This window comes from Aedes albopictus, chromosome 2, assembly GCF_035046485.1.
Source record: "Aedes albopictus strain Foshan chromosome 2, AalbF5, whole genome shotgun sequence".
NCBI lineage: Eukaryota > Metazoa > Arthropoda > Insecta > Diptera > Culicidae > Aedes > Aedes albopictus.
Window position 1 is genome coordinate 175430016 of NC_085137.1, and position 16446 is coordinate 175446461.

Genomic DNA, 16446 nt, shown 5'->3' on the forward strand with positions numbered 1-16446 from the left:
ATTGAAAATGGAGTCATGGGACGCCATGTTTTTTATTCGCCCCTTCAATATTTTGGGATTTTTGAAGGGGGGGGGGGGGTTGACATAAAACAAATTAAATATTTGCATCGGCCTAACTAATCAATCCACAAATAACATACCTGAACCGGATGTGTTCCGGAACCGGTTCCAGGTGTCCCGCCGGAAGTGGTCAGTAAAAAAAGTGAACCAAACCCATGCATATGAAACATCACATCATCAAATATGTTGGATAACCAGATAAACGTACAGCAAGAAAATAGTCTCTGACCACACCTAAGATTACCAGCAGTGTTGCAGAATCAGAATTAGATTCATCGCTGAAATTACGAAGATGAACAAAATCAATACAAGCGATAAATATGCATAAAAGAGCCAAATCTTGATAAAAATTAAATCGATCTTGTCAAATCACACCATTTTAGATTCCTGAGACGTAATTATACAGCAGGATGAATCAACGTTGTATGGGGAAATTTGAATTTCATAGTTTCAATCCCCTTTTGCGGTTGAAATTACTACACACAATGTTGATGCATCTGGTTGAGCCCTCGCGCTCTGTAACATGGTTAAAATGTGAATGGGTTTTATTATGATAAATTTTACTAGCTAGCACTTTTTTGTCAAATTTTACATAAATCTTATAACCAACGATAATAAAATAAAGGTTAAAGCGTGCAGAAAAAAAAAATGCCGAAATATCTTGATAATGATCGGCATCCATTACTAGTGAAGGTGGTCAAGCAGTCAACTGAGAGGTTTGATATTTTTCAGCTCTGCTTATACGTTTAACATAATACATTACTTCGGAATATGAGCCATCAATAAGTTTCCAAATTCGATTATGGCTTTGATATAATTGTTGCTTTTCTGAATAAGGCTGACACAAATTTCGATTTTCTCTTAAGTCAAGAGGGGTCCCCCTTGGAAATTTTACTGGGCATTCATCATTTTGAGGAAAGACACAAATAAATAGGGGAGATCGGGGCATAATGGACACCCGGGGCGAAATAGACACCACTATTTTTGCCGAAACCGTTGACCTTTATGCTAAACTGTGCATAAGTGTAAAGGAACAAGTCAACGTTCTACTTTTCAAAAGTAACATTCATATGCCTCTAAAGTAATCTAAATATCATTGAAATTGAAATATGTTTTTCATATGGTGAAATTCTTACAATTTCAACGGAGCAGCAAATAAGGTATTACGAGTATGATGATTAACCTGGGCTTGTTAGGGGAATATCTGTAAATAAAAGAAAATCGGGTTAAGTACGGTTCCTTTGAATTCCACTAAGAATTTGCATCCTTTGACAGATACGTATTTCGACCTCAACTGTAAGGTCGTCTTCAGTGTCTTGTACTTGACTCGACTCAAGTACAAGACACTGAAGACGACCTTACAGTTGAGGTCGAAATACGTATCTGTCAAAGGATGCAAATTCTTAGTGGAATTCAAAGGAACCGTATTACGAGTGTTGCATACTCTTATGCGTTTAAGAGTGTTTGGAAAAAATCAATTGGATTATTTTAGCCTAAAGTTTATTTAATTAACTTTGATGTTTTGTAAACTCGTCTAAGATGGAGTATTTTATCTGTGGTATCGATCTCCGTGGGCAAATTACTTAACTGATCGATGTAATCAAAGAATTAGCATAAAATATGCAGGAGTGTCCATTATGCCCCGATGGGTGTCCATTTTGCCCCGTACCTTCTCTGCCGGCCCTAAAAAAACACGATTTACAATTCATTATTTCTTCACAATAAAGACATTCTACCTGCTGTAAATGATTGAAATACGTAGGAAACAAACTAAAGTTGTAAGCCAACTAATAATATGTTAATTTTTTCTCTGTTATACAGGCCTAACGTACTCATTTGCTTAGGCTGTCCATTATGCCCCTAATCCCCCTTAACCAATAAATTTTAAAATTTTAAAGTAGAATTAGAGTCCTCCAGAAAATTTCTTACCAAATCCGCTTAGCTGAATTGTTTGGGTATTTTTTCATCAATTACATTAATTATTTATCAACTCTACTCCCCCATTGATAAGTCAACGAGCACTGTGACAAAAGAAGAAAATTAGATTTGTTCCATTTTAGAGTATTCTCAGAATTCAGGAACACTTCGGCTTATAGCTCTTGAGTACATATTCGACGAGAAAGGCACTATCACCACTAGGTGGATTAATCTGGGTTTTTTAGATATTTCTTTAGAAAGTCTACAAAAATACCTCCTAGTTTCTTTGGGATACCTTCAGACATTCTTCTAGATTATTATTATTATTTTTCTTTATTATCGAGATTTTCAGCCCTCGGCTGGTTCATCTTGATTCTTATAGAGAATCATTAAAGAGTGCTTCCTGCAATTTTAACAGGGATTCTACTGGAGATTTCTTCCGAAATTTCTTCAGGGATTCTTTCAGAAATTCCTTCTCGTACTCTCGTATACCTTAAAAAAATCTTTCTGGGAAAACTTAAGATTTCTCAAGAAATCGTACCATGGGTTGCTCAAAGAATCTCTTGGATTATAGACTGTTTCAAAAATTATAAATACACTAACAATTTACTGCCATTTCAATTTGAGCACAATATCCAAAAAAAGTTTCTCCTAGTTCTTATAGTAAACATGCCAACGAAGCAAATAATACCAATTTTGTTGATGTTTCTGGTAAAAGTTAAAAAATATGGCTCTGTGAACTAGATGATTAAAATTTGAAGTTGCACAAACTGGTCAAAAAATGTAGCATAGGCATCGTACACAAATTACGTAACGCTATAGGGGGAGGGGGGAGTCTAGCTTAGCGTTACGATCCATACAATTTTTTTGGCTTTTCATACAAAAAGCGTTACATGGGGGGAGGGAGGGGGTCTGAAAAGGTCAATTTTTGCGTTACGTAATTAGTGTACCATGCCATAGTAGAAAAGAAAGAAATCTCACAGATAAAATATTTAATTCCCAAACACAATAAAAATTGCTGTATCGATAATAAAAGATATTTCTCGATTGGTAAGAGTAATTTTTACTGAAATATTTGATCAAGAACCACCATTACGGGCCTTCTCAATACATTTTTTTTGTTTCATATTTCTCAACAACACCAGTAGCAACCAACGTTAAACAAACGAATGTCTTAATTACTGCATACTGCATTCGTTTTTATGGTATGACAAGATATGGTAGTTTGAGCTATAATACCATACAATATGCGTATCTAAAGGGTACATTGTAGGGTAGCGGGTAGGATAAAAGGTGGAGCAGACGGTCGGGTAGAGGGTTTGGGTGAATGATAGAGTAGAGGGAATGGAGTAGAAGCTTACGGTAGAGGATAGGGTAGATGGTAGGGAGAAGGGTAGAAAAATGTTAGGGTAGAGAGTAGGGTAGACGGTACGATTAAGCACAATGTAGACTAGATGGTACGGTAAAGGATATGGCAGTGGTTATAGTAGAGGATAGTTTAAAGGGTAGGGCAGATGGTAGGGTTGAAGGTTATGATAGAGCGTAGGATAGAGAGTTGGAATAGAGGGCAAAGAAGACAGGTAGAGGCTAGAGAATAGAGTGAAGAATTGAGATGAGATTAGATGAGCTGAGGTTCTTTTTTGAGATACCTTCAGGAATTCTTTCCAGGATTTCTTCAGGCATTCCTTTCGAGAATCTTCTCAGGTTTATTCCCGAGATTCCTTCAGATATTGCTTCCGAAATTGCTGTATGGATTGCTCCGGAGATCTCTTCAGGGATTTTTGCAGGTGTTGTTTTGGAAAGTCCTGAAAGAATTCAGTTAGTTATTCTGAAAAAGGCACGGACAACGTCTTCAGCTTTCGGCTGTACAGACTGTTTAAGCTTAACATTAGACAACGGAAAACGGAGCATGCACAAGTGGAAACGGGGAAGAGACTATTCTGACGAAAAATTTTAACGCCCGAAGCGGGAATCGAACCATCACCCCATGGCATGGTGCGATTATAAAGCTTGATGACCCTAACCGCACGGCTACGAGGCACCACCTTTTCTGCATTCCTTCAGGGATTTGTGCTGGAAATCCTTCAAAGATTCCTTCCATGATTCCTGCTGTTATTCTTTAAGGGATCCCTCCCGAAAAAAAAAAAATGAAAAAAAATATATGTTTCTGCCTAGATTGTTTTCAGGCAACCCTAGATCATAGAGACATCTTCTATGGTTCTTGCAGGAATGTCTGCTCAGCTTCTGGCCGGCATTCCTGTCATGATCTCTCTAAGGAATACATCAGCTATTCTTTACGGGATTCCTTCAGGAATAACTTCAGGGATTTCTGCCAGAATTGCTTTAGAAAATCCTGAAAGGATTCTCTCAGAAATTTTACCCAGCATTCATTACGGATTTCTTCTGGTATTACTTCACAGATTCATTTTACTATACTTTCGAAGTGTTCTGTCGAAACATCTTCAGAGAATCCTAATGGAATTCTTTCTATGAGCCGGGATCCTCGCTCGGTATTTATACAGCAATTCCTCCCGGGATTTCTCCTGTGATTATTTCAGGGATTCCTACCAAGCTTTCAGTTGAGATTCCCTCAGAACTCTACCAGATATGACTCTCAGAATTCCTTCTGTATATCCTCCCGGGATTCATTCGGGAATTTCACATTATCTTTTCGATGTATCTTTGATAGTGCCCAGAATAACACCATAAAATTCACATATTGTTCACGAATAAACAATCGTGGAGTAGTACAAACATAAGTGGAGAAGCCGTGTAGTGTATATCTGGTTTAAATTTTTCTATCAAAACATGGAATGATGATGAACCTGGGCGTGTTAGTGGAATACCTGTAAATACGAGACACCGAAGACGACCATATAGTTGAGGTCGAAATAGGGGGATTAGGGGCATAATGGACACCCGGGGCGAAATGGACACCCCTGTTTTTGCCGAAACCGTTGACTTTTATGTAAAACTTTCAATGCATAAGTGTAAAGGAACAAGTCATTGTTCTATTTTTCAAAAGTACCATTTATATTCCTTCAAAATACCCAACATATCATTGAAATTGAAGTATGTTTTTCATATGGTGGATTTCTTATAATTTCAAAGCAGCAGCAAATAAGGTATTACGAGTGATTGAGTGTGTCCACCATATAAACAAGTGAATTGTTAGCTTATCTACATGTATACGTAGATTTAGCAATGGATAAAGTATTATATTTTTGATCAGAACACACTGAAAATAGCAATTTCAATGTTTTAGTCTATTCGGGGCGAAATGAACACTGGCAATTATAAATGGATGTACGCGCATTGCATACTGTTAGGCGTTTTAGAGAGTTTGAAGAAATTCAATCCCATTGTTTCAGCCAAAAATTTATTCAATTAACATTAAAGTTATGTAAACTCGTCTAAGATGGAGTATTATAGCTGTGGTATTGATCTCCGTTGGCAAATTACTTAACTGGTCGATATTCTCAAAGATACAGCATAAAATATGCAGGGGTGTCCATTATGCCCCGTACCTTTTCTGCCAGCCCCAAAAACATACGGTTTTCAATTCATTATTTCATCACAATAATGACATTCTACCAGATGTAAATGATTGAAATACGTAGGAAACAAGTTAAAGTTGTAAGCCAACTGATAATATGTTAAGTTTTTGTCTGTTATACAGGCCTAACGTACTCATTTGCTTAGGGTGTCCATTATGCCCCTAATACCCCTACGTATCTGTCGAAGTAGACAAATTAAATGGAACATTACTTAACACGATTTTCTTTTTTAAATATAAAAATCTTCTGAAAAATTTACGTATGGTGAGTGCGTAAAGAGAGTTTGTGGGGTGCTGAAGGAAAAACTCAATTACTTTATTAGAAATAATTATCTGTGTAAAATCTTATTTCTAAATTATTTTTTGCAACTCGGCACTATAATATTGTACTTTATGCTTGTCATTTCGGTGAGGTAACGGCCTACTTTTCCGCACGATACCAAACAATTGCATTATGGTTCATAATGAAACTCATTTCGGTTGCATTATGAATCATAATGCAATTGTTTGATTGACAACCTTAGTTTGACCTCAGTTTCCACGGCTAGACCTTGAAAAACTGTGACGGTTAAAGCACGCATGCTTGACCCAAATTTTTGTTTCTTGCACAATCGAGCACGTGGCCGGTCCCATTCAACCTCCACGAAGCACGATGATATTGATGGAAACTCATATTTTAATGAAAGTTTATCTTTCATTGCAAAAAAATTTGTATGCAACTCGTTGCAAAACTCGATTTTTACAGCACTCGTCGTATTTATCGAACTCGGCAAGCCTCGTTGGATAAATGTACAACTCGTGCTGTAAAAATCATCATTTTGCAACTCGTTACACAAATAACTATTAACGTTTGCTTATGCCACACATAGTGAGCTATCTTTATTTGATTTGTTAAAAAAAATGAGAAATGTTGAACACTGCAGTCGAAACTACATGAAATTACAAGAACCATGCATTGCATACTTTTAGGCGTTTATCGGGTTATATTTCTGCCCCAATTTATAAGTTCGTTTTCTATTCTTTTTGAGTGGTTATCATCTCTCTCACTTGTTTAGAGCTGCATTTTATCTATACGGATCAGAATATAACGATAGCGTAGAAGTTGTGCTGAAGTAGAACTCAAGAAAATTATCAGATATTGAGGACCTACAATGAAGATTTTTTTTGGAACTACACCATAGACTTCCATTTTTTCATCAAATTATGCTTATTTTATTGGAACTTGACCTTTGATAACAAATTTATTTGAAGATTTAAATTGTGAGGCACATTGTTCGTTAACGGGTTAAATGTATGCTTTAAACTGATACTTACGAGTAATCCTGTTTGGCGTAGCAGTTCCCCAAAAATCGGCACTGCAGCGCGTTGCACTGGTACTGCTTGACGGTATCCACTTCGTACGTAATGTTGAACCCATACACATCCAGCAGCCTATCCAACGCTCGCAAATGCGTCCCATAAAGGTTATCCATAATAAACTTAATCTCCAAGTACGGACTATTGAACTTGATCCACGGCACATTAGTCACATCGTCTTCGCTCAGTTCGAACACGTTCATGCTGGGCACTTTGTAGTCCTCACTGTAGTACATGTACTCGGTGAAGCGCAGCCCACTCAGCACGTACTGTTGCGTCAGGTACACCACAATGGAAACGTTGTTTCCGACCACGGTGGACGCATCGATTATCCAGGTGCAGCTAATAGGAACCGGAAACCGGTCCGGAAAGTTGGGCGTCTGGATGATTCCATGGGCGGCCGTCAGCGTTCCTCCGCAGAGGTGCGACGAAGCGGACAACGATGGGCCCGAGTCCAGGTCCAAGTCCATTCCGTACCCATTGGGGCTGCTACTGCTGCTGCTACCAACGGAGCTGCTCGCCAGCAAGAACAATAAGAGCAACAGGACCGGCTCGACCGGTGCACCACTTGTCATCGACAGCTTCCCGGATGTGGCCGGTGGTCGAATCCAGTTCAACATAATCTCACCGACCTGGTGGGCAAAGCATGGGCGCAGAATATTAATGACGGGTCAATATTGACATTGCATCGGCGGGCGGTGTGCTGCGGGGCCGGCGTGGCGGGAGAGACATGCGCGCTGAAACAGAGGAGCATTCGCTTGCATTAATGGGTGTTATCCGGTGCCACCGACAGTTATCTATTGGTCTAATGATTTTTCATGTTTGTTGACGTGGTGTAATCGAAACGAGGGAAATGCTTGTGCTCTTCGTTAGTGGGTGCTGGCTGTGGCGATGCAATTATTTTCACTGTTTATGGATGACTCGTTGAAATGACATTAAATCATCTGCGGTTTGCTGATGACAGCGCGGTCTGAAAGAGGGGTGGAGAAAATTGATAAAAGTTAACACACAATATTGATGTTTTTGGGGAAAATATTTTGATTCGTGATTGAACACTGGAGGTAAGGATAATACTGCCTACTGAAATTAACTCTTTTACATGAAGAAAATAATTGCGTGTTCAAAGCAATCATCACAACTCACATATTAAATGCTGAAAAAAAAAATTTTTAGAGGAGAAAATTTTAATTTATCAGAGCGAAGATAACAAAATGAACATAATATATGTGCACATCAGTGTATGTGTTAGATGTTCATCTAATCCCATCCGAAGGAGGTTTGGATTCTGAAAAGAAGATAACCATGTGCAACTGCGGAATCTGGTTCAGTTCTAGGAATAGAAGCGCCCGTCCAGCGAATTGAGATTCGTGAGTTCGAGTTCGAGTCTCGCCGTAGTACGTGGATTTTTTTTCATAATTCAAATCTCAATTTGTTCATCGAGCACATGTTTCTGTTGTGCACATGGATGTCAAAGCATTTTTAACAGTGGAATTGTCCACAGGGCTTCGTCAGCCAAAGCAAAATCAAGGAATTGGCATTTAATCTTATATTGTATTTGCTGAGTGGCAGCCCAGGTGTCAATCTGGAGCTTTACTCAACACTTCGATACTGCAATAGGGGGCTCAGGGTCAATGAAGTCATGTAAAGCTCCAGTGCGAGCTAACTCATCAGCCAATTCGTTTCCAGCGATGGAAGAATGGCCACTGGCCAGATACCCTGGCCTGGCTATCTGAACAGAAGTATATGACTTTGCCCATTACATGCTGATTGCACTCCACACATAAGAGCAAAGATTTCAGCTTGAAAAACGGTGCAGTGTCTACCAAGTGAGAAAGACTGATGTGGCCTTAGCTCACGAGACTGGACACCAGCACCTGCTCGACCTTCGAAAAGGGAGGCAACAGTGTAACATACGATGCCGTCAGAAATGCTTCTCTCCGGATATCCAGATGTCCACTCTTCCCGGGCAGGGAATTTCGTGGAAAATATCCTGGAAAATTACAAGCAATTGTAAGTAAGATCACTTGTAGCAAGGACAACTTTGTTAAAATCCACCAAAAGCGGAGACAACGAGGTGTGTGTTGATTTGCGGATCACAAAAGCTTCCTCTAATAAACCGCGTACCGATAGGCGGTAAGTGCAAGAAAGGTCTACTTGTTTAAGATAAATGTGACGTGGGGCAACGTCAAAGAGAACTTCAAGCGCTGCCGTGGTAGTTGAAGAGAACGCTCCAGACATAGCCATTAAGCACATCCTTTGGAGATGGCTTAAGGACAAACGTCTTGAAATCCCGCTTCAACAGTGCATCAGAACTTCAGACGCACAAATCTCAAGAAGCAAGCTTCAAATAATAATGCATTTGATTATTCTGTTCTTGCTGACTTATAATAAGCTAAAAATCAAAAGCTCAGATGCCAAAGTCGGCCATTGTGGCGGCCATTTTGGGATTCTAACAAGTCTGTCCTTAATATTGATCGTTCTCGCTTCGCCATTTTGCCACTATACAAGATAACCATATGACAATATTGGTCGAACAACAGATGTGTAAATCCAATTGATATAGGGTTTTGGACCATTTGAGCAGGGGCACCTATTTTGGGCACTTGCTGCTATAACTCAGTCAACCTATTGATTTGAACTTTTGAATATGGCTAGATACTGTGCGTATCTGATCTTGTCTCAAAAATCAAGTCAATCGGTTCGAAATTTACTGAGTTATAGTCCCCAAGTTGCCCGAAAGCCAAGTATTGCCCGAAGGCCAAACAAGCTTTTTTGATTCTGAACTCAATGTGAGGTGTCCAGGAAAGCTTGGAATCAATAATAACTCCAACGTACTTTACCTGTTCAGTCACATCGATTTCAGAATCGAAGAGACGCAAAGGTCAAACGCCATTACTGTTTCGCCTTTCCGTGAAAAGAACAATAGATGTTTTATTCGGATTTACCGAAAGGCCATATTGGTGACACCAACCCTCAACTACCCGAAGGGCGCTTTGCATCTGGTCGAAAAGGGTGCTGATTAGGCCGTCCCTATTTTTGCAAAAGTTGGAAATGTTAAAAGTTCAATATTGCAAAACGATCGCTTTGGCTAAAAAACCATCATGACAAAATTTGAAGTCCGTATCTCAAGGCTAAGGGGTCCCCCACGGGGCCTAATGTTCTCAAAAATTGCATGGGGTCAAAAAAAATCATGAAATTTTTTCGTCGTAAAAAATACACTATGCTACTAGAATTGGTGATTTTAAGCCCCTTAATTATTAGTAGAATAATGTATTTTTTGTCGAAAAAATTTCACGATTTTTTTGACCCCATACAATTTTTGAGAACTTTAGGCCCCGTGGGGGACTTGAGATACGGACTTCAAATTTCGACATGATGGTGTTTTAGCCAAAACGATCGTTTTGCAATATTGAACTTTTAACGTTTCCTACTTTTGCAAAAATAGGGACGACCTAGTGCTGTGCTGATGCACATACCAATTAACAATGTTAGGTAAACGTCGGCAAAGCCATAAGTAGGAAAACCGCTATTATTGAGTTGCCTCAATAGCGTATCTGCTACGAAATTGCACAAAAGCGGTGGCAAGAATCCTCCTTGGGGGCATCCACAAACACTCAGTTTCCTAAACGCTGCAATACGTAGTGTCGAGAAGAGATGTCGGTTTCTGAGCATTTGGTGAATCCAATTGGAAACACAGCGCAACTTTTTTTTTGTCTCAAGAGCAAACTTATGTGTCTCCGAAGGATTTTGGGCCGCTGAATCCGAATCCGGGCTCAGATTTGCTCTAACACGTCACAATTTTGAGCTATACCTCAATTTATAGGGCAAAATTTGCGATTTTGCGCTTTTTTGACAGCAAGCCATTAAGCAAGGAAATATTTTTTTTAAGCAATCAAAACGTTAATTGGTCATTTAACATCTAAATTAATGACTCATGCAAAATATTTCGTTTTACCTAATCAAATTTGATAGATTTAAGCATTTTATGTTGGTATGAAAACTTGCATGTAAATTTTGTAGGGTGACTTGTATGGGGAATATCGTACCTAACATAAATCGCTTAAAACTATCAAATTCGATTTGGTAAAACGAAATATTTTGCATGAGTCGTTAATTTAGATGTTAATTGACCAATTAACCTTTTGATTGTTTAAAAAAATATTTCCTTGCTTAATGGCTTGCAGTCAAAAAAGCCCAAAATCGCATATTTTGCCCTATAAATTGAGGTATAGCTCAAAATTGTGACGTGTTAGAGCAAATCTGAGCCCGGATTCGGATTCAGCTGCCCAAAATCCTTCGGAGACACATAAGTTTGCTCCTGAGACAGACAAAAAGTTAATTTTTGTTACGCTGTGAAATCATTGGAGATATACCATGGCAATATGGCATCGAAAGGCACGTTGTCAAAGGCACCCTCGATATCTAAGAAAACACTCAAACAAGATTGATTTTGAGCGTATGCTTTCTCGATATCGTAAACAACCTCGTGTAAAAGAATCACAGTGGGCTTACCAGATTGGTATGTTAGTTGGTATGTTAGTTCACATCAAGAGGCACATTGGCCAGATGCACATCACGGATGTGATGATCTAAAATGCGTTCTAAGCATTTCAGAAGAAAAGAGGTCAAACTGATATGTCTGAAAGAATTATTAAGAATTACTTAAACTCTTTGCTTCACCATACGACGCATGAACCACTTTCGGAATAAAGGGGCTGTCCATAAACCACGTGGTCATTTTTTTGGGACTTTTCAAGCCCCGCACCCCACCCCCCCGTGGTCATTAGTGCAATATTTTTTTATTTGTCCATACAAAATGGTCATTGGCTGAACCCCCCCCCTAATGACCACATGGTTTATGGACAGCCCCAAACTGTACAGTAATATCCCATCAAGATTTGGGAATATACCTTTGTAGCAACAATGGTGACAAGTTGTTTTTTTTTTCAAAACATCCTTTAAATAATATTTTTTTATAAGCAAAATGGGATAAATCCCATCTGCTGGAGATTTAAAAGAGCAAAGCTACATAGTGCCCACTCAATCGATTCTATAGTTACAATACTCTGAGCCCAAGTCAAAGAATCATAAATATAAGAAAAGACATCAGCTTCATCTGAAGATGTAATATGTATTCACATCACGTACTCAGGGAAGTGTGTACTGAATAAGTGTTAACTTCCAGCAGAACTTCCAGAACTCATCAGAGGAAGTGAAATCATCATTTGGCAAACGAAGTTCATTCACTTGACAATTCTTAGATTTTGCAAGGGTTTTGTTCAACCGACTGGCATCACTCAAACTGGAAACATTTGTACAAAGGTTCTACCAGCCAGATCGTTCAGCAGACCGAAGAGCTTTCTGGTAGGCCTTGTGAGCCGACCTGAAAGCCTCCGATCCAGCATAATGTTCCAACTCTTTCTACATTGTTTCCTGAGTTTAACCAAGGGGTTCCTCTTGTGATTTTCACAGACCGCAGAGGGCATGCTTCTTCAAAAGCTTCCATGATGAAGGCCGTTGTAGTATCAATGGCATCATGTAAATCACTTGGAGTGTCAATGGATGGTGAGTAACCATGAAATTTGGCTGCAACAAAATCGGTAAAGAGATCCCAGATGGTTGGCCGGTGTTTCCTAAAACGCAAAGTTTGCTAGGCATTGGATTCAGAAAATATGTAGCGATGGTCAGATAAAGATTTCTTATCTGACACATGCCAATTGATCAAATCGTGACTAATTCTACTAGAGCGAAGCGTTATGTCTAACACTTCCCCTCTAGCAGATACCATGAAGGTTGGGCGGTTGCCTATGTTGAGTAATCTAAGATCTGTACAACTTAAGTACTCCATCAAACTGGAGCTTCTTGAGTTAATGTCAGAGCTGCCCTAGATGATCACACCGATTAGGGGAAGGCCTTTTCAAGTACCGTATGCGATGACTTGTTTGAAAGCATCTGTAGGGCATGGTTCATCATGTGGTAAATAAACTGAACAATAACCCTATATTTCCTGTTGAGGTTTCCAACAGAAACATCAATTGGTCGGCGTTAAGTCAGAGGGGACCAAGTAACAAAATTGACGAAAATTAGATTTTTAGGGCATTTTATTAAGAATTACTTAAGCTACTTAGAACATTCACCCAATTTTCTTAATGTTACAATTAACGAGAGTTATAGCACAATTTTCTTTTGATTGAACTGCAAAAATCGATAATAGTGTGCAGACAGAGTGGACCATGTGTCTCTAAGAAAAATGGTTGAAATTATCTTATTTTTCGTAATCCTTTCCAAATCAAAATATGTTTGTTCAGTAGCTATTGGGCATCATTTTGAAATGTACCAATACCCGTTTCATGAAGAAATTGATTTGACCGGTTATTTAAGAATTGTGTACTTGGTTCTCTCTGTCTGAACGAATTTTTGAAAAATGACAGTCCTCTGCATAAATTATTAAAAAACTACAATATTTCAAAAACCTACCGAACTATGAAAATACATTCAAAAGTTGTTAGCTTTTAAATCTTCAAGTTAAGAATTCTTAAATAGCTCATTAGTTGACTACCCTTCATGTGATATTGAACTGTTGTACTTGGTCCACTCTGACTGAACATAAAAATTTAAAATGGTAATCAACAGTGTAATAACAAAAATATCAAATTTCAATCTTCCTGCTCGCATTATACACTACTCCTATTAACTGTTGTCCTACTTGTGCATTATGTTTTCATCAAATATGTAAAAACTTAAGTGTAAACTGTAGTTGGTTGAAGATTTTCCAAAAACCGTTCAGTCAGAGTGGACTAAGTACAATTAATTACTTAGCAATTTCTCGGTTTCAAGCTTTATTTTACGTTTTTTCGTGATCAATACAGAGCGATGCTGTGATGAATAGTTATTAAGATTAATGGCTAAAAATCAAGAACATTAGTTGAAAAACTCAAAACTTATGAGTTGCAAACTTTAAAGTCGTTTTTTCTAGAAATTAAGTAAAAGACACATGGTCCTCTCTGACTTAACGCCGACCAATTATGACAGCCAAGTTCGTGCACAAGGGGTGGTGGGGGTTGGAGGGTCCTCCGTCTTTTGCCGAAATTGGGAAAAACCCTCCCTTGGTGCCACTTCTGTGCACGGGCCTGGTGACAGCAATTACATATCTGATGGTTAATCCAGAGACGAGTGTAGCAACGATTGCATTGTTGACAAGCGCACAGGCTCGAGGCATCACACGCGAGTTTGCCATTTCATTTTTATTGAAATTAGCAAACACCGAGTTCACAAGGTTTCCTAGATAACAATTCTCCATACGAAAGTAAGGTTCTTGGACAAATGCCACTTGGGATGTACCATTTTGCATAAGTCTGCAAATATAAATCGTTGCTGTTCGTTTATGCTGAAGATTGATCTGTGCTAACCTTAGACAACCTTGATCTGCCACAGTAAGGGCAAAATACTGTGGAGCCCTGATACTCCCCAGGCTCCGTTAGCGGTTAAGTTTTCATTAGATACCCCCTCCCCCCAGCCCAGCACGGGAAGCATATTGCCGCGTTACACCATGAATTAGGGGTCGCCTGTTGGTGGATTCTTACCACCGGAAAAGGCGGTACGTAGTGTTATTCTTAGCCAATTGCGACAACCGCTATCGACACTACACAACCATCTAGGCTGATTGAGAACAGAAGTTAATATTATTGATCAACTTCATACGGGCACGAACAGCCGGCAGTTCAAACTGTGAACTACAACACTTGATAAGTAAGCAGGTTCCGAAAACAAAAACAACCCTTTTGTTCAAAATAACATACCTCACGAAAAAGCTATGCTCAGCCGAAATACAAAACCCGAAAGCATCTGTGATCCTTCTGCTCCATGGAGACCTTTTGTAATTTCATGCAATCTCCCATCTCCAACTCATCGGTTGTTTGTCGAAATCACAAGACATCCATCACCGTTGTTGTTTCGCTGCTGCATATTCAGGTATCTCATTTGCTGCCAAACGATATCTACTCCATCTATTCCTGCATTCCGAGCAAATCAGACAACCGTAATTTGTGCTATTGAATTCGGCATTCGTTTCAACTAGATGCAATGCGATGGAATGGTCTGGTGGGACTCGGGTAAGGCTTTTCGTTCTCCACCAAGAGTTACAATTTGTTAGTTTTCCGGTAACTTTGTTCACGCTCTCTCGCTGGCTCTCTGTGTCTCTCTGTCAGGTGGGACAACGGATGGTGGCCCAGGTACCTATTGTGTACCAATATACAATTTTCATGGCTGCTTGCAGCTCGTAAATCGTGTTGCAGAAGGCATCCATTCCGGTTCCATGATGTTGTGTCTATCGATGCTTGCCGTCAAAGATAAGCAGATGGAATAGCCAAAATATATGATCAATGTTTGACCCTTTTTTACTTGGAATCAAGTTTAATGGATTAAAGGCGATTCACGGAATTTTCCATTTTATGTGCAATATTCAAGGAACTTGAACAACTCAACAATAACATCAAACGAGCTCACCAATTCAAGCACATCCATTTACGTCTCCGTCGCTTGTTGTAAAAAAATTTGAAATACTGCCTGTTCTTTTCGTCCAGCCCAAGTCGGCTTGTCTCTGATTCCATGCTTTCTTTTTCTGCTCGCTCAAAAAGCAGCAGAACCGATTACGATTTTCCTGATTTCGACACACGTCTGTTTGTGTTTGCACAGTTGATTGGATTGTTTTGTTTTACGTGAATTTGTTTGCCATCGGATGTGCATCATTCGAACTGCGGAGCAAAAAAAAACTCTGTTGAAACAATATTCAATTTGATCGACTCAAGTGTCATTCCACCAATTCCACGCAGACATTTCAAGGCGCCACCGTCGCCGTCGTATCGGAATCTTCAATGCGTTGCATTTCTTCTACCATCCGACACACAATATCGAAATCCAATAAACGTCAGTCAGTTTTTCCTGTACGTACATATGAATTCTAATGTCACTCTGCTAAACTGACAACCGTTCGGAAAAACTCATTTATCAATCATCTTCCGGGCACCAAATCCTTGGTCTTTGTCAGAAATCAACGCACGCCCCTCATCGAGGCCATATCATCATTTGTCGCTTTCCCAAATCAATCACGTAAACACGATCGATTTCCATATGACATGGCCCCGATTGGTCTGGTTCCTTTATCCTGTGTTTCTCGGAAAGCAGCAAGTAGCAGGCAGCAGGGGATGGTATGTAATGGAAATGTACGTATACGTATGATGATAAAACCTGACGAGGTTCCCACTTCGGTGCCAGAGAGGAAAATCCCTATTCGAAATAACGAGTCCATAAAAAGCTGCCGACAACGTAACCGGGGAAGGACGAACCTTGATGCGGCAAGGTGCTTGTTTTTTGTTTACCGACTGTCATCGGGCATATTCTCGCCGGAATATTGTCTAATCAGAGCGTTCTTTGCACCAGCACCAGGTCTGGTTGCGGAGTCAATTTCGAGAGTACGTTCATTTATCAGGCTTATTTACAGCTGCAATAGACCTCTCCATTTCATTGGAAACGTCATTGTCACAAGTGTTCCAAGATAC

At 39.4% G+C, this 16446-nt stretch overlaps 1 protein-coding gene across 1 annotated transcript in view; it reads right to left on the minus strand.

The window, feature by feature from the left end:
* LOC109418248 (uncharacterized) overlaps positions 1–7859 on the minus strand; it is a 755006-nt gene extending 747147 nt beyond the window's left edge. Inside the window, exon 1 of the mRNA XM_062850749.1 lies at positions 6848–7859. Within this exon, the coding sequence (XP_062706733.1) occupies positions 6848–7509 (662 nt within the window). The 5' untranslated portion in view covers positions 7510–7859. The remainder of the gene's footprint in view (positions 1–6847) is intronic.
* Positions 7860–16446: the final 8587 nt, after the last annotated feature.